General features: G+C 38.4%; 1 protein-coding gene across 2 annotated transcripts in view; it reads left to right on the top strand.

Moving 5' to 3' along the window:
• The first annotated feature begins 4,167 nt into the window (after positions 1-4,167).
• ARMC2 (armadillo repeat containing 2) overlaps positions 4,168-23,561 on the top strand; it is a 63,599-nt gene continuing 44,205 nt past the window's right edge. For both annotated transcript variants that reach the window (XM_026846130.1, XM_026846131.1), the window contains exons 1-4: positions 4,168-4,387; positions 5,680-5,752; positions 9,531-9,699; positions 10,935-11,142. In XM_026846130.1, the coding sequence (XP_026701931.1) occupies positions 4,170-4,387; positions 5,680-5,752; positions 9,531-9,699; positions 10,935-11,142 (668 nt within the window). In that variant the 5' untranslated portion in view covers positions 4,168-4,169. The remainder of the gene's footprint in view (positions 4,388-5,679; positions 5,753-9,530; positions 9,700-10,934; positions 11,143-23,561) is intronic.

The following is a 23,561-nucleotide window of genomic DNA, read 5'->3' on the forward strand; positions in this document are numbered from 1 at the left end:
GCCGCCGCGCTGCGGGGTGGCGGAGGCGCGGGCTGGGCTGGGCGGTAAGTTGGGCAGGAGGCTTGCCGCCCACCGCGCCCGGGAGAGAGGCTTGTTTTGCCGGATTTGGGTTGGTTACTCCGCGAAGCCCGGGTCAGATTTTACTCCACAGGTGCATCTTATTTGAGGAGTTCCTCTTGGGTATGTTACCTGATGGATGCACTGAACATCTTGCTCATTTGAGGGTTGCAGGCTCAGTTTCTCATGACTTTGTTCTTATTTCTTTTTAATAGTGATTTCTCTGCTTCAAAATTCAGCAAACTGAAGTTGTATCAGTTGTGATTCATAAGTTGTTGGTGTTTAAAATTCTATCTAACAGTACACATTTTTAGTTCACTCTTACTAAACCTGTATTTGGGTGCTAACTATTCTAGAGATTTGCTTGGGCAGACAGAACCTGGAGTCAAGTGTCTGTGTTCACGGCTTGAGTGCAAGGGTTTCTCCTCACTCTACTTAGTGATTGCAAGTATATTCACTCTGTATGCTAGCAGTTAAATAACACTGGTTTTGAGATGGGAGATAGGATGGCAGAGTCAGCATGGTGCCACATCTGATGTAGTCAGCCACGCTTCTCTCCTGTGCCAGCTGACCCAGGATAAGTGCTGCAAGGGTGCAGCAATCTCACTTCTGGAGATAGCTAGGACTAATCTGGGGGTTTCTGATCCTGTACCGCTATCTACTGCTTTCAGATCTTTCTGTACAACCAGACCTCTGGAGTAAACAACTGGGGAAAAAAGATAGGAGAGCCCAAGTATGGCTTTTCAGGCAGTGGTGTAATACCTTCCCGTAGAGAGTGAGAGAGGAGCCCTTCATCTGTACAAGTTAAAGGCTACCTGGGAAATGGTGACATCATTTGGGGACAAGATCTGTGTGTCCCATTTATACTCTCCTCATGGACACTGTGACATTCCCTTTATCTGTCCCCTGCTAGGACTGGCGAGCAAAATGGGAATGCTGCTGGGTTTTCAGAAAGAAATGCTAATAATTAGAATTATTTCTTATTTGCAACTAAGATACTTTATTTTTAAAAGGGTATAGAGTGTCCAGAAAAAATAGAAAATCTTACAAATAAATAGAAAACCAGGGAGAGCTAGTCTTTTATAAACAATGAAAACCCAGGGGTAAAACCAGATTGTGTGCTGAGCAGCCAGTGCAGTTCTTTCCCTTCAAGTCTCGTGCTGCTCCTTCATCCTTCTGCTTTCTTCTTGTTGCACTCATTTGTTGAGCCTTATTTTATATTAGTCTTTGGCACTGCAATTGAATGATTCAGATACTTTACGCTCATCAAAGTCAAGAAAGCTTCTGTTGGTTGCAGGATTTTTCCCTTATGCACAGATCTAGGTAGTAGTTTTCTAGGAAGAACTGGCATAATATAGCTGAAGGTGCTTTCTCAAAGCTTCTGGGGTGTGGGATGCTAGAGAGCAGATGAAGCTTCTTTCTTGAGTACTGCTGCAGCAGAGCAATTGCTTGATGCTTAAATGTTTCAGCCTTAGGCATTATAAAATAGTACAAATCATCTTTTTCTATCTGTCTTTTGAGAAAGAGATGGGGGTTGTACTACGATGGCACAACAGCCAAACTCATTCAGATAACTACTCGTGGTTTTTAAATGCTTGCAAGAGAGTAAGCTTTCTTATCCCGTCATATGTGTATATATATGCACACATCTTATATTTTATGGCACTGCTTACTTGTTTCTCTCTGTTCTATTACATTTTCTGGCTAATAATTGTGGGTGTCAAGTAATAATGTATTGGTATCATATCACTACCACAATTCCGAATACATATAATACTACCTTACACCAAAATGATAAAGTGTTAAGGCTCTTATCAGGTCAGCAGTGAGTCTTAAGTTCCACTCACTGCTGTCACCCTGTGACAGCTCCCAGCTCGCTCTGCTCCCTGACTCAGTGCCTGGGAGTGGGGGCTGGCACCCGCCAGCCTGGCTGCACCAGCAGTGGCTGTGGAAGGGCCGTGTTCTCCCCCTCTCCGCTGAAGTAGCAATACACCAGTGAGCTCAGGCAAGAATTCAAATGAAGTCATAGGTTCCCTTTGCAACATTAATTATTAAAACTTTGATGTTAATGGATTGCAAGGGTGACTAACAGTGCCCAGATAGCAGGACTTAATTAGTTAAGTTTATAGTAGAAAAGTTCCTCTGCCAGTTTAAAAGAAATAGGTAAGAGGTGAAAGCTTCAACAATAAGTTATTATATGGAAGTTGTGTCAATAAATAGTGGCAAATAAATGTAGTTCTAGGATAGAAAATGTGCAGTTGATAGTAGCATTAACAAAACCTTAAACTGATTGTGTCAGAGATTGTGCTATTCCACGAAAACACATCATATCTCTCAAGTTACTTCTTAGTTTAACTATGAAAAATATATATGTAAATCCCATCAAATGCACATTTCCATGTCAGAGCACAGAGATTTAAGAACCAAAGAAAGCGGTATCTTTCAGAGATTAAGTGTAAAATGTGAGATTACTTGAGAAGATTTATTTTAAAATTTAGGAACGTGGATGAAAACATATCGACCAGAAAAGAAATGTGAATTAATTCAAATTCATAATTCGTAGAATCATGTTGATTATGTTTTAGTATCTATTCACAGCTATTTTTTCTGTGTGTGATGGATAATAACTGACATATGGCCCATGCAGAAGACCCTTCAGGTCAAAATCTTGACTCCCAGTAGCTGGGAGAATAGGGAATAGTGATTTATCTTCCCTTTTCAGGAGGAATGGCTCTATAGTTACTCCAGGCAGACTGCTGCAGTGGAATTCCTTACTTAACTCTTTTGAATCATGTGTTAATAGAAAAGTAGGGAGCGTAGAGAGTCAATTTCAGTCACAGTGAAGAAAAGTAATGTGTTAATGGTAATTGGAAAGATTAAAAACGCTGACAGGCTCAGGCTTCTGATCTGTTCCTGTGTTTTGTAATTACACATTTTTTAGTGAAAGAAGTTGGTGCCCTGTTCCTTAGCATCCAATTTTATCTTGTGTAGTTCAGCAGAAGGTTGTGTATTAATTAAAGAAACTGTGATAGAATGTACAGGCTCTCAAAGAAAGAGCAGAAGAGGCAGTTGGAAATGTAAAAATGCAGAACAGGAAGAAGTGAACTGAGGAACTGGAGAAATAGGATTTTTTGCTCCATAGTTTAGATATAATCAAGACAGTAGTGTCTGATTGACTGTTGGTTCATTGACTAAACTATGTGAGAGAATGGAAGTTACCAGATGGTCTGAGTCACAGACAGTGCAGAAACATATATTTCTTTCTAGGTAAGTTTGAAAAGCAGAAGAGGAATTTTGGATGGTTTAAAGCCTAGGATGATTTTGTTGTAAAATGACAAGGATGATATCTACAGAGAACTGCATCAGGATTGTGATTGATTTTGGGGGGCTCGAGAGATGAAACAAGTCTTTTACTGCTCGCTGCATTTGCCAGAAGGTGGAGCAGGACAGAACACTGATAGAAAGTTTGGGTTGATAATTTATCTTATGTTAGTATTATCTTTTCATGTGCTTGAAGGTGAATTGGGGAGGCATTTCCCTCGGAGAAAAAAATTAATTACTTGGTTCTTCCTTGTCTCTGCTCATCAATTACTGATAACTGTGCTTCAGTTTCTGATAGTAATACCTCTTTGACTTATTAGGAAGCTGCCCTGGGTATGATTGATAACTTATATTGTGTCTTTCCAAAGTTCATTGGAAAGAAAGTGTTTCTCTACAGCATATTATTGAATTTCTGAGATGTTTTATAAGTAATCAGGTGTTAGGGAACAGATTTTCTGCAGTATTGGAGAGTACCATGTTTGGCCCAGAAAGCACTGTGAGTACTGAGTGTGGTGTAGTCTAGTTCCCTCTAAAAAACTAAAGGTCCTCCATGTCAGATGCTTTCTGCGCTTCTTCAGTATTTTCCTACAGAACTGAGAAACAATGAGGGAAATGCAATGTAATTGAGCTTTATTTTCTACTGTTTTAGCATTTCAAGGATTTTGTTGTAATATCCTTTTAAACTACATTGTGGTAGCATAACTGTTGATGAATTAATATTGTAATTTAAAACTGGGAGTATATTTTGTGCATTCCATATGTATCGTACACTGCACTTCCTTTGCAGAGGAATGCAAGCTTCAAAGAATAAAACCACAAAAAATGCAGAACCATTCTACAGGCTTTCAGTGCCAAAGCAGAAGACCAGTTCTGAGATTATAAATGAAGCCAGAAATGCTCTACGAACACTAAGAACTCAGAGACCTTTTACACCTGCAGAGGATCAAAGAAAACTCTTTGGATCTGGATCCTCGCGAGCTCCTCAAAATAGACCCCCTTCAGTTTTTAGGTACTGTGACTTCGAGATTTTTTTTCAAATATCCTTTAGTAGCAAGAGATTTGATTCTGTAATTATGTTTCCGGTGATTTTTTTTCCCTGTGTTAATCTGTATTCCTAATCACATCCTTTAAGTTCTTCTAATGTTCCTTACTGTTGGTGTTAATCTATATGACCAGAAAGTTCCTGTGGATTAGAGCTACCACAGGTGGTCATTACACTAGTTTTGTATGTGGAGAATAGTATAGGAGAATGGTCTGTAACTCACCTTTTTCTTAAGACAGTGTATGCTTTTAATCGAGGTAGTCTTTAGCTTTTCCTAGAAACTGTGAAAGCTTGCTTGTTTCCACATAAACTGTATGCTAGATCTTTTTGCAGAGCTTTCTCAGATCTTTTTAAATATAAAATTGTAGGTGTTGAAGTTTGAAATGCTCATTTTTAAACAAAATTTATACTACTTCAAAATTATTTCTGTGTGGAGTTTTGTTAGGTACTATAATTCACAGAGCTCAATAGATCTGTCTCTTGTGACAAAAGAGGAAAAAAAATGTATATTGGGCTTTTAAAATACATTTTCCCAGTCATTTTTTAGCTCTCCTTATATGCCAATTCTGTAATGACTGTAGGGAGGAGATACGAGCTATATTGGTAATGTTAGGTGTCAGGCTTGCCAGAAAGGATGCTGCACCATGTTTGAATGGCCATACAAGTCAGTGTCCATGCTGTTTTCATGGCAGCATGACTTGAGTAACTCATGATACTCCTTACTGTATAGTGTTGTGCCCTTACAGAAGGCGAGAGCCTCAGAGTGACTTGGCTGTTTGTTGGTGACCATGTAACAAGGTCACTGTGGCTGACATCCATGTTTGTTCTGTCTGCTTCTCCTGTGTATGGGAAGGAGCGTGCTCATACCTGCACAAACCTCAGGTTTCTGCCCTGCAGTGTTCTGCAACTTGTGTCACATAGCTTGGGCACTCACCACAGTTGGGTTTGTGCATGAATTTAGACTTATATTAGAGAATTTATAGATGTGTATGCGATAAACTATCATGGCAGGTATACAGGCCATCTTGTAATTCTTCTCCCTTGATGCTGCTGGATTCCTGGATATCAAAGTCAAATTAGCATTCCTGGAAGAATAGTGGTACTGTGGAAGTGCTCTGTCACTCTTCCTTTCTTACACCTTTTTCCCATATTCACTGGCAAAGGGAAGAAGCATATAATTAAAAAAACCCCAACCAAACATGATAAAACACTGGGTCTACTTTATTCATATTATGTTTAATTTATTTTTTTTTTGCTAGTCTTCATGCATCCAGTTTTGATTTGGCTGAATCAAGACCAGTGTCTGGTGTTCGTCTTAGCCCACTGGATCATGTGAGTACTCTGGAAATAAGTCATGCAATACTGGCGTAAAAATATGTGTATTGGTGGTGTTAGGAAAAGATATGGTTTAAATAGGTTGAGGAGAAACAGAAGCCTATTATAATGTTAGTCTGAGACTTATAAAGTCAATTTTGTCATTATTTTTCCCCAAAGAAACCTGAAAATAATTTAAACTATCTAAATATTGCTGTACTGCATTGTAATTCTAAGTGACATTAGCAACAATCAGAAGATGGATACTTGAGTCAGCTTTCTTGTGTAAGATTACTAAAATAGAAAAAGGTCATGAGCATCACCATGAGGCAGCAACATTCCCTTGCTGCTAAGAAGGCGGCTAATGGTATCCTGGGCTGCATTAGAAGTGTTGCCAGCACATTGAGGGAAGTGATCTTTCCCCTTCGTTCAGCACTAGTAAGGCCACGCCTGGAGTACTGTTCTAGGCTCCCCGGTGCGAGAGAGACATGGAACAAGTGGAGAGAGTCCAGTGAAGGCCCACAGAGATGATGAAGGTACTGGAGCAAGGCTGAGAGAGCTGGGAGCATTCAGCCTGGAGGAGAGAAGGCTCCACATGGATAAGATCCATGGGGGGATCTTATCCATGTGTATAAATACGTGAAGGGAAGATGCAAAGAGGATGGGGCCAGGCTCTTTTCAGTGACAGGACCAGAAGGAATGAGCACAAACTGAAACACAGGAGATTTCTCCAAAGTTCAGGAAACACATTTTCTGCTGTGAGGGTGACAAAGCCCTGGCACACGTTGCCCAGAGATCTTGAAAAGCTTCCTGGACATGGTCCTAGGTAACAGGCTCTAGGTGGCCCTCCTTGAACACGGGGATATTGGGAAAGATGACCTCCAGAGGTCCCTTCCAACCTCAACTATTTTGTGGTTCTGTGATCAATAACTTGAAAGTAACTAGGTTGATAGTGCTTTCTATTTGACTTACACCTCTATAAAATGTAATGATTCTAGTTTATTTAAAAAACAGATAGAGATACTTGTAAGAACCCCCATTTCCCCTGTGTGAAAATTTTGAATTGTTTTCAGTTTATATCTGCTCTTTAATTTTTTTTTGTATTTAATCTTTAAATATAAGATTAAATCATGATCGTTTGTTTAGTACCTGAGAGAACAGAGCATGCTAAAACATTTAAGTATGCTTGCTGTATATATTTCTTCCAAGACAGTAATCTGAATGTAGCATTCTTCAGGAATTTAGGGAAAAAAAATTCCAATAAATGTTATACTTCAGTAGTTTCAATAAGGTAATGTATTTATATGAATCAAATTTAAAAATTCTGACCATACTTGTATTTAGATTAAATATATCTACACTTATATTTAAATACCAGTGTCAAATTTTCATTTATCTTGTGTATGAGCGTGGAAAAAAACTAGAGAAAACTTCTGGTAAGACCAATGCAAAAACTGCCTTTTCTGCTTTACCAATGGAGTTCAGTTGGTATGCTGTAAATGTAGAGCTTGTGTTAGTCACAGTGGTGGTGGGGAGTGGATCTCACCTACTGGCTATCTTCAACTAATATTGGGAGAGCTCTGAAGGATCAGACTGGAGACTTTCTGATGGATTCTTTATTGTAAGGAAATCGGTAGAGCACCTCGATTATAGAGGACAATGCGTTTATGTAGGGTACAACAAAGGTTTTATACCAGAGGTTCAGGGGGACAGTCACACCCCCTAAGATGCAATTTACTGACATAAACAAAAAATAGAACTTGCATGTTTCTGGATATGGGTGATTTATCTCAGTGTCTTAGGAAGTGGTGCATATGATTTGAACACATTTGAAGTGCTTTGGAAATACTACCTTAGTGCTGAAAAACAAGTCATAAAGAATAGATACGCCTCTAGAATTGTTAACACAAGTCTTTGGCACTTTTTTTTTTTGACAGATAACCATACTGCAGATGATGTTAAATGATTATTTATGAGGGAAATAAATAATTTTGAGTTTCAGTTGCTATACTCAGGCTAGCTTTTGTTTGTGTTCTGCACCCCTGAGTGTTTGCTTTTAAATCACAGTATCATAGAAAGGTTTGGGTTGGAAGGGACCTTAAAGATCATCTAGTTCCAACCCCACTGCCGTGGGCAGGGACATCTGCTACTAGATCAGGTTGCTCAAAGCCCCGTCCAACCTGGCCTTGAACACTGCCAGGGAGGGGGCAGCCACAACCTCTGGGCAACCTGTTCCAGTGTTTTACCACCCTCACAGTTAAGAATTTATTTGTTTTATCTATCCTAAATCTACTCTCTTTCAGTTTAAAAGTGTTACCCCTCTGCCATCACTCCCTGATAAATAGTCCCTCCCCATCTTTCCTGTAGGCCCCCTTGAAGTACTGGAAGGCTGCTGTAAGGTGTCCCTGGAGCCTTCTTTTCTCTAGACTGAACAACCCCAACTCTCTCAGCCTGTTCTCATAGAGGAGGTGCTCCAGCCCCCTGATCATCTTCATGGCCTCCTCTGGACCTGCTCCAACAGGTCCATGTCCTTTTTATGTTGGCGGCACCAGAGCTTGACACAGGACTATAGGTGGGGTCTCAAGAGGGGGGTAGAGGGGGAGAATCACCTTCCTCAACCTGCTGGCCACACTTCTCTTGATGCAGCCCAGGATGCAGTTGGCTTTCCGGGCTGCAAGTGCACATTGCCAGGTCATGTTGAGCTGGCATATCGCACTCTGAGTGGGACCATTGAGCCAATTCCTTATCCATCCAGTGGTCCCTCTGTCAAATCCATGTCTCCCAAATTTAGAGACAAGGATGTTGTGCAGGACAGTGTCAGAAGGTTTGCACATGTCCAGGGAGATGACATCAATTGCTCTTCCCTTGTCCACCAGTGCTGTAGCTTCATTGTAGAAGTCCACCAAATTTGTGAGGCATGATTTTCCCTTAGTGAAGCTGTGCTGGCTGCCACCAGTCCTTATTTTCCATGTGCCCTAGCGCAGTTTCCAAGGAGGATTCCCTTCGTGATTTCACCTGGCACAGAGGTGAGACTGGCTGGCCTGTAGTTCCCTGGGTCTTCTTTATTTCCCTTTTTAAAAACAGTGGTTATGTTTCACCTTTTCTAGTCAATGGAAACTTCACCGGACTGTCACGACTTCTCAGATATGATGGACAGTGGCTTAGCCGCTTCATCCGCCAGTTCCCTCAGACCATCAGATGCATCTCATTGGGTCCCATGGACTTGCGCGCCTTGCTGTTCCTTAGATGGTCTTGAACCTGACCTACAGCAGGCAATTCTTTCTCCCAGTCCCTACCTTTGCCTTCTGCGTCTTGGGCAGTGTGGTTGGAGCCTTGCCGGTAAAGACTGAGGCAAAAAAGTCATTGAATACCTCAGCCTTCTCCATATCCTGGGTAACCACATCTCCCATTTCCTTCAAGATAGTGCCCCCATTTTCCCTAGTCTTCCTTTTATCACTAATGTACCTGTAAAAGCTTTTTTGTTGCTCTTGACACCCCTGGCCAGATTTAATTCTGTCAGGGCTTTGGCCTTCCTAACCTGATCCCTGACTGCCTGGACAGAAATGGCTTTTTGTGGTGGTAATGGTATAGATATCTGTCTTGTTCAGTGGAATGGTATAATTAGATTTTGGATATGAAAATTTCTTAATGAGCAAACCTACGTAACTTTTATCTGTTATAGTCTGAATTTAAGCCTTTGTATAAATCCTTTGGTTTTCTCTTTTTTTAATTTTTCTAAGATGAAAATGAAATTATCTGTGCTTTTATTAAAATGTTATCTTTATCTTTGTCACAGAAACCAATACTTGTCACTTTTGCAAAAGATGAAGATTCTTCTATTTCCCTTCCAAAACCTCCTGCTGATGCTCCAGAGGTTAGAAAAGTCAGCAGTGCTCGGGCACGCTTGTTGAGAAGAACTTCTCAGGTTAATTTCCTTTCTGCTAAAATGATTCCTCCTGATCAGAGTAAGAATGTTTTGATACTTACTATTTTCTAAAAAAATAACTGCATGATAGCTTTTAATATTATTAATTACATGAATTATTATGTTATAGGACCTGCATGTCCTTTCAGAGTAAATTTTAAAAATATTTAAATGGCTTTAAGCCAGTTTTGAAAATGTGATTTCCAAAAGTGATACTGGCTTTCACTTCTGAAACAGGCTGCTCAGGTGCCTTTTTTCCTATCTAAGTAATGGCATGAAAGTTTTCTTCAATGGTTAAAATTAACATTAAATGCCGAAATGTTTAAAGAGATAACAAAATGGCATCATTTAAGGAGATTCCCTCATGGATTATTGAGCATAAAAGGAGGAGTAAAAAGAAATTATATGTCTTGACAGGTGTCCAACTACATCGTATTTGTTGTTAAGAGTTTCATTAGTGGAGACTTAATAAAGGTCACTAAATGTGGGATATAAAAGTCATTTTCTTGCAGATGGGAAATGACTTGACATCTTGGTTTCCTGCATATTAGCTCATAATAAAATGTGCTGGAACTCTGTCTGTAATGAAGACTCATTTGTAATAATGATAATTCTTACATTGCCTGTGATTGTTACTTTATATGATAAACTGAATATGAAACTTTTTACCTTATTGCAAAATAAGTCTTATACAAAAAGTACTAAACTTGATACATATTCTATTAATACATATTTATAACATATACCCCTATATGTAGTTTAATCTGTTAACCTTACTAAGTTGATATTACTAATTAAAGAAGTTGAGAATCTAGTGTGTAGTTATAGCCTGAGTCTGCCTCCTTTTGCCTTTGGGTATCATGCAAATGTTTACATAAGTTTTTCGTGCAGGTTCTTATCATGTGTACATTCCCAGGTACAAGATTAACAGCTACCTTTTGCTTGAGTTCCTTCGTAATATTCAGATCCTGAAATATAACCACTTCTTTCACAAGGTACAATCCACCAATCAGTAAAAGGGAAATTAAAAAAAAAAAAAAAAAAAGGTGAAAGATTAAATTGTTAAAACACAAAACCAGAAGACTTTAAGAAATTATGTTCATAAGAAGACTGCCTACTTTGCTCTAAATAGTCTTAAGCTTTCTCACCTTTTAAATTGATACAAGCAAATTTTGATAATGTAACGTGACAAACAGTAATTAATTTTGAGCTTCATTGCTTGTATTTATTGTCTAGGAACACTTCTAGAAATTGTATTCTCTTTGGCTGTTTCAGGTGAAGAGAATCTAGATTCTGAAGAACCAGCTATGATGAATAATCTTTGCAGAAGTAATAATAACTGCTTAGCAGAGCAGAGGTCATACACACCATTTAATGATGAAAGCAGACAATTACTTTGTAATGAGCATATCAGCAGATCAGAGAGGGAAGACTTCCTAAAAGGGACAGAAGGAAAATTTTTTTTTCAACTGAGAAGAGAAAGGTCGGTATTGCTCAAGTATGGTAATGTACGTCTTCCACACAACCCTCTTCCTTAGATATTCAATTGTGCAACTATCAGAATGTTTAAAATTGATGGAATTTGAAGGTAGCACTATTTATGCATTAAACAAAAACTATGTTTAGATTATTGGGAAGAATTTCTGTTCCTAGAACATTTCTACACTCAAAAGACTAGTTTGTTCAAAAATTGTTGGTGGGAGGTTGCTCAATATGAAATAACTTTCATTTTGTTGGATCATTAACATGTCAAAACTAAATCTTCTAATAGTTGCATATTCAATTCAATAGAATACTTAAGTTTAAATTCAATGTGCTTGCTTTTACAGTTCAAGCCTTTTGTATTAAGGTGCTCTACATTCTTCCCTTAGCTCCGCAGATGAGTAGAGCCATGTTTCCAGTTCTGGCATTGGGGAAGCATGTAATCATACACAAAAAACAGGCTCAAACTCAGTGGCAATACAGGCAGAATTTTTTTAGTTCATTTTTTTCAATGACCAAACAGGTGTAAGAGATTAATAAGACTTATATGCATGCAATCTGGTTTTACTGAACCTAGATTTTTACATCCATTCTGTAATTCACAATTAAGTGTTTCTTTTTTTCTTTTGATTCAGACATGAATTCTTGCACAGGGAGGAATAGTCCATGAACATACACCTATGTTCAGTAGGTGTATCAGTTGCTGCATTGGTAGTTGGATGAACAACTGTTTTGTGCTAATAACTTCAACAGATATGACAATCTGTACAGCAAAGAATTAATAACTGTTTATTTTCAAAGCATCCTACAAACACTTGGTCATTATTAAATATAAAAGTTTGCCAGTAGATACCTTTTCTAGCACATTTTTATGCTTAAGAAAAATTATTTCCTTGGATAACCTTAAGCACTTTTGATATTAAAGAGTATATTCTTAATTTTATAAAATTAAATGCTTTTCATTTACTAACTTGATGATAGTACTGAATGTTTGGAAAATGTTGTCCATTGAGGCTGTTACAGCAGATGATACGTAGCAGAGCTATCATAGCACTCTTCTTTTATACAAACTGAAAGCAGGATTTTAAAATAAAAAAAATTCTGAAAGACTGGAGACTTGTGAGAGCAAAGAAGTTTCATGTGTATGCAGAGAGGGAAAATGAGAAAATAAGCCCAGTGATGAAAAATGTGGGTGAAGGAAAGTAAAGCACCCAGGAGAGTGCTTCAGTGCAGAATCATGTTCTCCCATTAAAATCAGTGACCCAAAAGGCTTTTTAGGTAAAGACTGTATGGATTATGATACCACAGAAGTTACTGTAATTTGACTTTTATTTAGTAAAAGTGTGGTGTGAAGTACTTTAGTGTTGCAGTTGAAATGAGTAGTTAGTTAATGGTATCCAAGTGTCTCTAATAAGAAAGAGTAATTTGATACTTGATATTAATTGGAAAGAATGACCTTTGTTCTGAGCCATAATTTTAAAATTTGCAGGTATGATTGAACAGTTAACTCCTTATACATCCTTGCTATCTGTTCAAAATTATATGCTTCTCCTTTATAAGCTTGAGAGCTCTGCAAGTTTTTGGTTTTGGGTTTTTGTTATTGGTGCTTTTTGTAATCACCCATTCATATGGCGTTGGTACCACAGTCATTGAGTTTTCTGGTAGCCTGAACCACAGAATGTCATGATTTACCTTGAGTACCTTGATAATTTTTGAGAATGACTGGCTTCTCTACTGAAATATTCTTAGGAACAGGCAAAAAAAGCCTGTTACCAAAAAGATTGCTCATTTTAACATGAAGTCTTATAGGATGTTTTCAGTTTGGTTGCTCTGTGTATGAGTAGTTTTAGAAAATATAAAAAGTTGAAAGGGGAAAATTACAAACTTTCAGTTTTATGTTTGTCAACTATCATTGCATATTGCAGAACAGATTGTCAAGGTTCATTTTGCGTAAACTCTACTGGCTTAATTTCTTTATAACCTGTTACTTACTTTTCTGACTCTTAATGTGATAGCTAAGCTACTAATGATTCTAACCATAAAAAATGGAATGTTAATGCATGGAGCTTGTCATATCCATGTTTGAACTAGGGAGAATAATACTAGATGTAGTTGAATCTCACCCATCACTTAAATCACCAATTGATTACTGGCCTTAAGATAATACCAAAACTTGTTTTCCAATCTTGTTCTGACTAGTTTTCTCCAAAGTAGAAGAGTGACATAATATTCCTCCCTCTTCCTGTGCTGAATGCAAGATCTGTGTTTTTGAATGCTGCATCTTTACCTTCTCCTGTAGGTTGTGCATGTTTACTTGAGACAGATGATTTTTGCCAGTGCTGCCTAAGAGATGCTGCCTGTGCTGCTTTATACCCTTGCACCAAGGATTGCTAACAACATTTAGATGCTCATATGGCTTCCCTGCAATGCTGTAATATGCACAGGTGATGGTTTGACCTTGGCTAAATGCCAGGTACCCACTAAGTTGCTCTATCACTTTCCCCCCCTTCCCACTTTTTTCTCAACAGGGCAAAGAGGGGAAAGAAAATAAGATAGACCAGCCCTTGTGGGTAAAACAAAATCAGTTTTAATATAAGCAAAGTGAAGCAAAGGTCTGCATGTGGAAGCAAAAAAAAAAGAAAACAGATTTATTCTCTACTTCCTATTAACAGGAGGTGATGTCGGGCCTTCTCAGGATCAGGGCTCCCATACACATAGCGGTTGCCTCGGAGGACCAAGCGTGACCCCACCCCCTTCCTCTTTTCTCCCAGCTTTATACTGAGCAGACGTCATATGGTCTGGAATATCCCTTTGGTCAGTTCGGGGCAGCTGTCCTGGTTGTGTCCCCTCCCAAGATCTTGCCCACCCTGTCCCACTGTGGGGGGGGGAATGTTGGAAAGAACCTTGGTGCTGTGTAAGCGCTGCTCAGCAGTAGCCACAACACCAGTGTGCTATCAACACCCTGCCAGCTCCCAGCATAAAACACAGCACCGTGAGGGCTGCTGTAGGGGAAAACTAATTCCAGCTCAGCCAGACCCAGTACAGCACAAAAATAATACAAAATGCTTTCCCTTTAGTAAAAAGTTGAAGATACCTCATCTGTGTCAACCCAAGTAGTTCATGCCATCATATGATGGAATGGCTCTAGGTAATTTCAACTGCTCTCATACATTATAACTGATTGCTAAGACTTGTGCCAATAAACATTGCGAATGTTTCAGTATTCACATGTGATATTACACAAGACAGACAGACCTTGATCTGTATCTGTTTCGGAGTTCAGAGATGTCATTCTTCACCTGACAAGGCAGTTGAAAGTATCACAAACCTATCCTTCAATACAGTTTGTTGAGTTTGGTCTTGATAGCAGTCGTATATAAAAGGTTCCAGTACCGTTAGAGGGGTCATTGCAGTAACAGGGTTCTGTCATTCTTTCTCAATAGAACATGTTTACAGGTACTAGATTATTGCTGTGATTAGATTGCATCTGCTTCTGTGTCCTAAATACTCGAGGCACCTTGTGTGAAGTTAGAAGATATTTTCTATTTAAAGTACATTGTATTCAGGAGTAATAGGAAGAAGGCTTAAAGGAATGTGAAAACTTTTATTACCTGGAGTCCTGTCATTCTCCATATGAAGCAGTTGTGTCAGCCTCAATTCTGTATCCCAGTGATTTAAAACCCTTGCAGGAGTTAAGCAAGAGGATTATAGAAATAGTACACTTCATACAAGCGAAGGTGCGTGAGACTTCTTACTCCCCTTTCCCCACAGTTCCTATACATGTCCCAAAATAACTTTTATAATAAAGCTGGTTTTCTGTTCATGATGAAACTGTAGAGCATGCCAAAATAGCATGGCAGATTCCTGTCATTAATGCTATTACATTTATTTCAAAGAGAACAGAAGTATTTTATTCCAGCAAGAAATTTGCTCACTTTCTACCTCAGATTCTTTTGTTGTCGCAGGGACTGATGAAAAGAATGAACAGTGCTAATGAAATCACTATTGCTTTATAAAGATACTGGGGGGGGGGGAAAATGACCTTTGGAGGGGGAGAGTTATTTGTCATTTTGTTTGCAATTCTGTTTTTCAAATAACCATCTAGTTATAATAGAATAGGTATATTAATTGAAACAGATTGAATTTATTGACGTGTTGCCTCAGGAAGGCAAGAAGCAATTTCTGACAATCATAAGGAAGCTGAGTTTTGTTTACAACTTCATCCAGCCATTGTGCCTTGCCATCTATTGTGATTGCTATAGAAATGAAACTTCTAAAATGTTTTCTGCATTCATATATTTCAACAGAAGTGTCAACAGTGATGGCAGATTTGCTGATGAAGAGCAACAGTTTCCCTCATGAGAAAAGATGAATTTTTTTTTCTCCTCCTCCAATTTCTCAATATTCTGAAAGCTTAGCTGTCATTCCAGGACTCCTTAGAAACATAGGTGCCTTCAATGACGAAAAGCTTGGTGGCAAACAGTTGCTTCCCCAGTGGCCTGCTCTACACTTTTTTTAATAAGTGTTTTCTATAAATACCTACAAAATGATTAGAAGGTGCTGTAGAGAAGATATACTGTGCCCTGTTTTCTATCACCATTGCTGTCCTTATTAAATGTCTGTTTGACAGAATCCTTGAGAGGTATTCATCAACTGCTTCCATAAGACTAGTTTCTCTTTCTTGTGCTTTTTAGAGTTTTGGAATGCTTCAATATAAAGTGATAAAAGCAGGGGACAAATGAATACTGGGGATCATTTCTGTCTGATTGCTTAAACTGGCTTCACATCTATGCCCAAAATATTCATTCCTTTTTTCCTCAAAGAAAAGAATTCCTACAGAGATAGATTTCTTTCCTGTAGGGCACACCCATTCTGTTTTGCTCTGGATGAATTTTTGAAATGAATGACATGGTGTGGATATTAGTTTGTTGTATGGTTTAGCTAATATTGCTGAAGATTCCCCAGACTTCTTTCAGGATTTGTCTTATTATATATATATTCATAATGTCTGAAGTTCTCATAAAGACAGGGAAACAGGAAATTAATCTACTCCTAAATAATCTTTCTTTATTTCTGCCTCAGTTCCATTAGTTATTGACACCACTAATTTAATAAAGAAACCATTGAGTTGTTAGAAAGCTTTCACAGGTAGAGCTTTCAACAGTGTTTTCCAAAGTATGACAATTACCCTTCCAAGAAGATGCCTGTTTTTGTATAAGGTTAGAGGATACTGAGAGAAAATTGGGACTGAAGAATTCTTTTTTTAGAACTTTTTATAGACTTCTGAAAAGAAGAGCAACAGATTACTGTTATCTCTGGTGTCTTCGCTTGTGAGAGAGTGGAGTTTAAGTTAATTTTTACTGCCTACTCAAAAGGGAGTCTTTCCATTCTAGTAATTAGTTTCAGGATGAGGTCATTGGTCTCAAAATCTGAAGATCTAGGTCTTGAGACTCCTTCTTACCAATTGAATAGTAATTCTAGAATGGGAAAGTGGGCCATGCAAGAGTTAAGGAAGGAGTGCCAATTCAGTCGAGGTGTAGGACTATAGTAACAATGGATTTAGATTGAATTTTTGTTTAGAATGAGAATGCTTATGCAAGAGTCAAGTTAGGAAGATAAAGATGTTGTGGTTTTCAGACCCAAATATATTTAGGCTAGTATTTTAGGTGTTTTTTATGGTTAGAATTAGGCTGTCAGTTGTCTGCTTGCTTAAAGATACCCTGCCACAAATAGATAATTGTTTATTTTCTGTATTATGCAGAAGATGCAAAGACTGTGAAGAATAAAAAGGTTAAGGATATAGGTTTTTCATCAACCTCTATTGTTCTTTTAACCCATACTATTTAATATGTGCATGAAGTTCTTCATCAATAGCCTGTATAAATAGAATACTATATTTTTATCGCTGGAGCTGTCATATCTAATGGACTATGCCCATGATTGTGTTTATAGAGGAATTGTTATTTGCTCATCTTTAGGATGACTCAGTGTAGTTGGCTTATTTGTCAACATATTTTTGCAAATTATGTTGCCTTTCTACTATTTATCCTTTCTCATATCAGTGGTATCAGTTATAGTCTCAGTTATAGTTTTCCTTCCCTTTGTTTTTGTCTTTTCTGGTGGTGTTACTTATGATATAATCCTCTACAATTCCTGAAATAATTTCAGGACATCTATATTATCAGCTTTTCAATAATTTGCATGCTTCTGAAAAGCTTTGTAGCTGAGAAACAGGACTGAGTAGAGGTTTATGTAATTGGTTTAATAGTTTATATTTCTTTTAGCTGTCAGCAAGTAATTTATTATGTCTCTATTACATTTTCTAAAAGGAAAATAGTCTCTAAAAATCGAGCTGTTATACTAATTCTTTTTTCTTTGAGGCATACCTATTACTTCCTTCCACATTGTGTATCTATTTTGTTTGTCCCTGAGATGACATCATAGAAAGGAAGGTTCAGTGATAGTTGAACAAAATAGGGACACATTCTCTTAAGTGGCTCAGTGAAGGTCAATTCTTTATCTAAAAAGATAGAGTGCCTTTCAAGTGCTAAGTTATGGGTCAGGAAGAAATAATTTGGTTTAAACCAAAACAACCCCTCAAAAACATATTCCCTACTATTCAACCAATAAAATACAATACAGAAAACTAATCCTGATGTCCTTTTGGCAACAAAATGTCTGGATAGTATAATTAAATAGGAATAAACGAATTAATGAAAAATGCTAATGTTAATTGGCATATGGAAAAATTAATTTCTGTGGGAGTGAATGATAAAGCAAAATACTAATTTTTGTCATTTTGCCAAAAGCTAAAAACAATTCCTGTTAGTTGCTTTGGCAAAAAAACTAGGATGTTGTTTACACATCCTTTCGAAGTCTACAGAGCAATGTCTTGTTATTAAAATCAGTAACTATGGTTTAGAGCTACAACTCTTGTTTCCTAATCACTAAACACTGATGGTGGAAGAATCATGGTAGCAGAGGGCTTATGTTCTAAAGTGGCGATTCCTAAGCATTGTGTAACTGAATGTTGTCTGAGAAAATCAGTTGCAGTCTCGCTCACTTGCTCCAGCTTCATATCTGACTCCCCCTCTCCTTTGCCTTGGGGTTCTTGCACCACCTTGTCCCTTGCTGCTGATTCAGGGTCTGCTGCATTGTCCTCCTTGCCTTGATTCCCAGGATCACCATTAATTCCTTTAAACTTTCCCTGGAGCTGCCATCCTACTTTTTGAGACAAAGCTGCTGAGTCTGTCTGTACCCTTGATAAACTTGGTCTAGAGCCTTAGGTATATTTGCACCATGCTTCCCAGTGCTCCTGCCAAGAGACCTGATGAGTTCATGAGACTACACTTCTGAATAATTCAGAGAAACAATAACTGGCAGTCAGTATCTAAGAAACCCACTGGCAGATACGCCAGAGGGTTGTGCAGTTCTCCAGAGGGATCTTGACAGTCTGAAGAAAAGGATTGACAGGAGCCTCATGCAGTTCAACAAAGGCAAATGCAAAGTCCTGCACCTGGGGAGGACCAACTCCAGGCACCAATATATACTAGGGGCTGTCCAGCTGGGAGGCAGCTTTGTGGGAAAAGATCTGGGAGTCCTGGTAGACACCAAGTTCATAGAACAGCTCAGGTTGCAAGGGACCCCAAAAGATCATCTGGTCCAATCTTCTGTAGAAAAGGGAACCTAGGTGAGATTATCTAGCGCTGTGTTCATTTGTGTCTTGAAAACCACCACAGCTGGAGAGCTGGCTCCAGTTCTGGGCTCCCCAGTGCAATAGAGATATGGAGCAGCTGGAGAGAGTCCAGCTACTAGAATGATGAAGTACTTTACATGAGGAAAGGCGAAGAGAGCTGGACTGTTTAGCGTGGAGAAGAGGAGGTTCAAAAGGGGTCTTACCAAAGTATATAAATACCTGAAGGGAGGGTGTATTGTGACACCCCTGTTGGTTGTATGGCAAGAACTCTTCCTTCTCCCCTGTGGCAAGCACTCAAAAGAGGAAAAACTAGTTATTTACCCGTAACTTATTTTTAGAGACTTCCTGGTTTTATATACTTTCATAACACATCCACACAGCTTTTCCCTTTATAGTCCATCTAGAATTTGGGAATCTTTGGTTGAAAGGAAAATACACAACTGCTTAAATAGCCAAATGATCCTTTCTAGTGGAAGGCATGCCATCCCGGATACTTCTAGCATAAAAATAAACCCAGATTACACTGTAAATATAGTCACACTCTGAATATACATGTCAGTAACATCTCAAAGAACAGTCTTTCTAAATGGCATACCTGTTTCAGGATTACTCGTGTCCAGGGGGACTGAGCTCTGATCTAGTCTGAAAGAGCACCTTTGTGCCTAGTAGTCCTTTTGATACATCTGGTTTGCCTGAGCGGGCCCCCAGGATCTGCTTAGCATTGCTCTAAATTTGTTCTTACCACTTAGTCAAATGTCTTGATTTTGGGGTGTAGATACATCATGTCTGGCTTTCCAATGCACAAAATGAATGTTTGTAAAATGAGATGTTTAGTGCTTGTATTTAAGTATAAACAGTCTGCATCTTTTACTTGTTGCAGTGCCTAGGTTGTTTTTGTGAAAAGTTAGAAATTGCTCTCCTAGATGTTTGAAGACCTGAAAACATTGATATATCAGGGATCCAGGATAAAATTTGTAAAATTTGAGTCACACTTTTATAGTTTTAAATTAACTATAAGAAAGGAAGTTTGTGGGGACTGAAGGAAAATACAGTGGAGAGAAATTGATTCACTGTTGGGGGAAAATGGAAGAAAAAAGAAGGTGGGGGGAATGCATTAGGGTGAAAAACATGAAGGCAGAAGCTGAAGAAGAACTGCAGGCAGGGCACCTCAGCAGTATCCTCTATTTGCAGGAGGCATCTGAGAACATTTTTGGTCGCTGTTAGAAGACACTGAGCAAGATGGACTTTCAGGGTGAACTATTATAGTTTTTATATATTTTTGTTACATAAATGTCGAGTGTACTTTTAAATTAAGTATGACTAGTTTTTACCTTATCAGAATAAAGACAAAAATAAAGAGCACTAAGGACAAACAATTAAACTACCAGGGGCTTAGATTTGTTTACAAGGAAGGAATTTAGAAGATTAGAACTGTGGTTCTACAGATAGAGAAAATGCTCAGCAGATATAGATGTGTCCAAATTGTATGCTTACAATTACATTTTTCTAACTTAAGTGCATCAGAGAAGTAAAAGGAAATTGAGAAGAAATAAACTCAAATGCCTTAGAAATTTATTTAAAAATAAACTCAATCCTAACCCCCAACTAAATACTACTTTACTTTAGAAAATGCTACTAGAAGTTAGCAATGAGGCCGACATTATATCAAGAGCACATGGATGATAAGAGATCTTTCACATGGTGGCAACACAGACTAAGGCTGCTTATCAGGAAGGAATTTCTGAAGAGATTTTTCTGTGAGTGTCTGTACTTATCAGTTTTATGTCTTCTTCTGATACACTCAAAGGAGTTAGTCAAAGAATTGCTTTTGGACTAACTAGACCATGTTCTGTTTCATATTTTTATAAAATGTATATAAATGTATGTTGTGTAAATTTTAGTAGTATTGTAGTTCATGCAGGTGATGCCTTCAGAAGTTAGTGCTCTGTGTTTTTTCAAGCATATTTCCAAGTTATCTTTTCTAAGTGTTGCTGATGTTTGAGATACACTACTATTTGTAAACTTTTGTGTAGAGCTGACTGAGAGAAAATGGTGTTTTGTTAGTCAGTCTCCATAAAGTCTGTGGATGTTAAGCCTAATATTCTATTTCTGTCAATTGACCACCACCAGTTTGGAGGTTCTGATGTCTTCAACCACCCTCAACCCTAAAAAAGTTGTATTAAGCAGTCATGTGGAATTTGCCAACAAAAGATACCTATAAATACAAAGTTAGGGTGCTCTGCAGCATCTTGTTATCTTCCGGATCACAAAGTTGGTAATTAATCTTCATTCCTTGTTTAAAATGGAAAAGAAATGTATTTCCAGACACCAGCAAGTGTCTACTGTGTATGGCTTCCTCACAGCGTTTACTCAGGGTACATTATGCACTGTCTGCATGTGATTAGGTCTCTGCCTTTGTGAGACTGTTCAGATTCCAGTTGACATGGAGTAGTCCCAGTTCCAATCCGTACTTCAGGAGAGAGAGTCCACAGATTCAGTTTACATGTGTCCAAAAGAAGAGGTTTATAATGTCAGGAGAAGCAGTGTTGTGTGAGATCCTGGCACTTGCAGAAGCAAGGTAGTATGGGGCTTATCCACTGCTCTTTTGCTCATTCCGTGTTATTCCTACTCTTCTCTTTTAAAACTAACCCTCATATTCTTCATCCTTTATTACACTATCTCAGTTACGGTGCTTCTCCGTTCTTCCACTTCGTATTTTCTAGTTTTGCCTCCCAAAGTTATAAGAATATGTAGGTGTTACAAGAACCTTACCATGAGGAGAGGGTAGTATCTAGAGGTAATGCCTTTAAGTTTGACAATTTAGAAATGATCATGTTCTCTCTTCTTCTTAGTTAGGCTTTGCTACCTCACTGATCAAAGGTGCTTGTTACAGACAAATCCATAGCGAAGCATTAACTTGATGCTATTAGGCTGCGTCCCTCTTAACTGGTAACTAAACAATTGGTGGGGCACCAGGGCTACATCTGTACTAATGATTAATAAAAATTAAACAAAGGAGTTAGTCTCTGTCTTGGTGGCCAACTGCTGTGTCATGGGTTATGTTAATACAATGAAAGTATTTTTAACCCTCTCCCTACTACACACAAAGTATTGGCTGGGAAGATCCCTAACTCTTGTTTGTCTGTGCCCTGTGCCCAGGCATTTGTCAAGGAAAGTACTACCTTTCTTGTGCTAAAACTGTAGCAGTGACCATGCTAAGGGTCTAACTGTATGGCAAGGTGTGGCCCAAAAATCAGGCCTGCTGCCAGACTCTGTTTTACAAGTAAAGAGGTACCCAGATTCTCAGATGTTTAAGGCTCTGCAATATGAGGAAAGAGCCCAAGTGCTATTCCTCTGTTGGGATCTCACACTCACGTTTGAGAAGCAGACCTTGCTGTTGCATGCAGCTTCTCTGGAGTGAGCTAGTCCAATTCTTTGCCTCTGGGATGCAGTTCTTAGGAATGTAATTTTCCCTGGAATACCACTGAAGATGAGAGCTTGCAGATTTACCATTAACAAGGGGTTAATGTCAAGAACAGGCAAGTAAGCATCTAAATAGTAGAGTTCCTGAAGAAATGCAGTTTTCACTTAATTATACGTTCTTTCACAAGGGAAAAATACTGAACACTCTATGTGTTCAGCAATGCTGGTCCCTTTTGAAGTCCTCATAGTCTATGTATGTTCAAGCAAGCCATGTTCCTCATATGGGCTACTATGATCTTCCTTATATGAGAAGGATAGAGATGATCCAGTTGCCAAGTTCTTTTTCCTCTGTAAATCATCAGAGCCTCTGTCAGTTGATTTCTTGATGAGTCCCTTATCAGATGATCAGATTTCTGCCAATTGACTTTGTTTCCAAGGCAACCACTCCCTTGACAAGCCAGTTCCCTTCAATAGTAGGTAACTTATTTTTTAGAGTAGGCTGATTACATTTTAACTGCATAGTTCTTAACAAGATATTGCTGCTTAAGTTTCAGCCCTACGTGAAAGTGAAAAGATAACAAAGAAGGAAAAGTCTCTGTAACTGAAATGGAGTTGGCAGCATGGTGAAGATACATAAAGGGATTTTATAATCTTTCCCAAAATTCATAAATTGTACATACTCCCTAAAGATAAGCCTGCCTATCAGTCATTCTCATTTATGTATGTATTCAGTGTATTCTTTTTCTGAAAATAATGAGAGTTCCAGTTAAGCTGTTTAACTTATGAGGATGTTTCCCAAAAGTACAGATAATTCTGTGAATACCAGCAGTACAGCAATCTGCTTTCCTATTCACATAGATCTCTAAACTGGTTGATAGTGGTGTTTAAGAAATCGTAGGTTCCAACCAAACTTTTTTTTTTTACAAACTTTGACATGGTCTTACCCTTTATCTCTCATATGTGGTGTTTCTATCTGATAAGCGTTCAGGTTACCATGTCCTTTGCTTCAGTGTCTTTTCTATTCAGCTGCTTTTGTTTCCTACAAAACTTGCAGGATTGTCTTTGTTAAGGTTTCTTGGATTCATTCTGTGGATTTACATTTTAGGGGAAGAGGCACAGACAGGATATAGTTACAAAACTCTTCTTCTGAGGAAAGCAAACTCAAGACATCCATATTCATGTAGGCAGATAGTATCATCATGCCTACATACAATTCAGATTTCTGAATATAGCTGGGTTAGTATTAGGTGACTAAAGTTGTTGTTCTCTTCTTTATCCAGCATCCTTTCAGGTTATAGTCT

The sequence above is a fragment of the Athene cunicularia genome (genome assembly GCF_003259725.1).
Source record: "Athene cunicularia isolate RWA chromosome 3 unlocalized genomic scaffold, athCun1 chr3_part1, whole genome shotgun sequence".
NCBI lineage: Eukaryota > Metazoa > Chordata > Aves > Strigiformes > Strigidae > Athene > Athene cunicularia.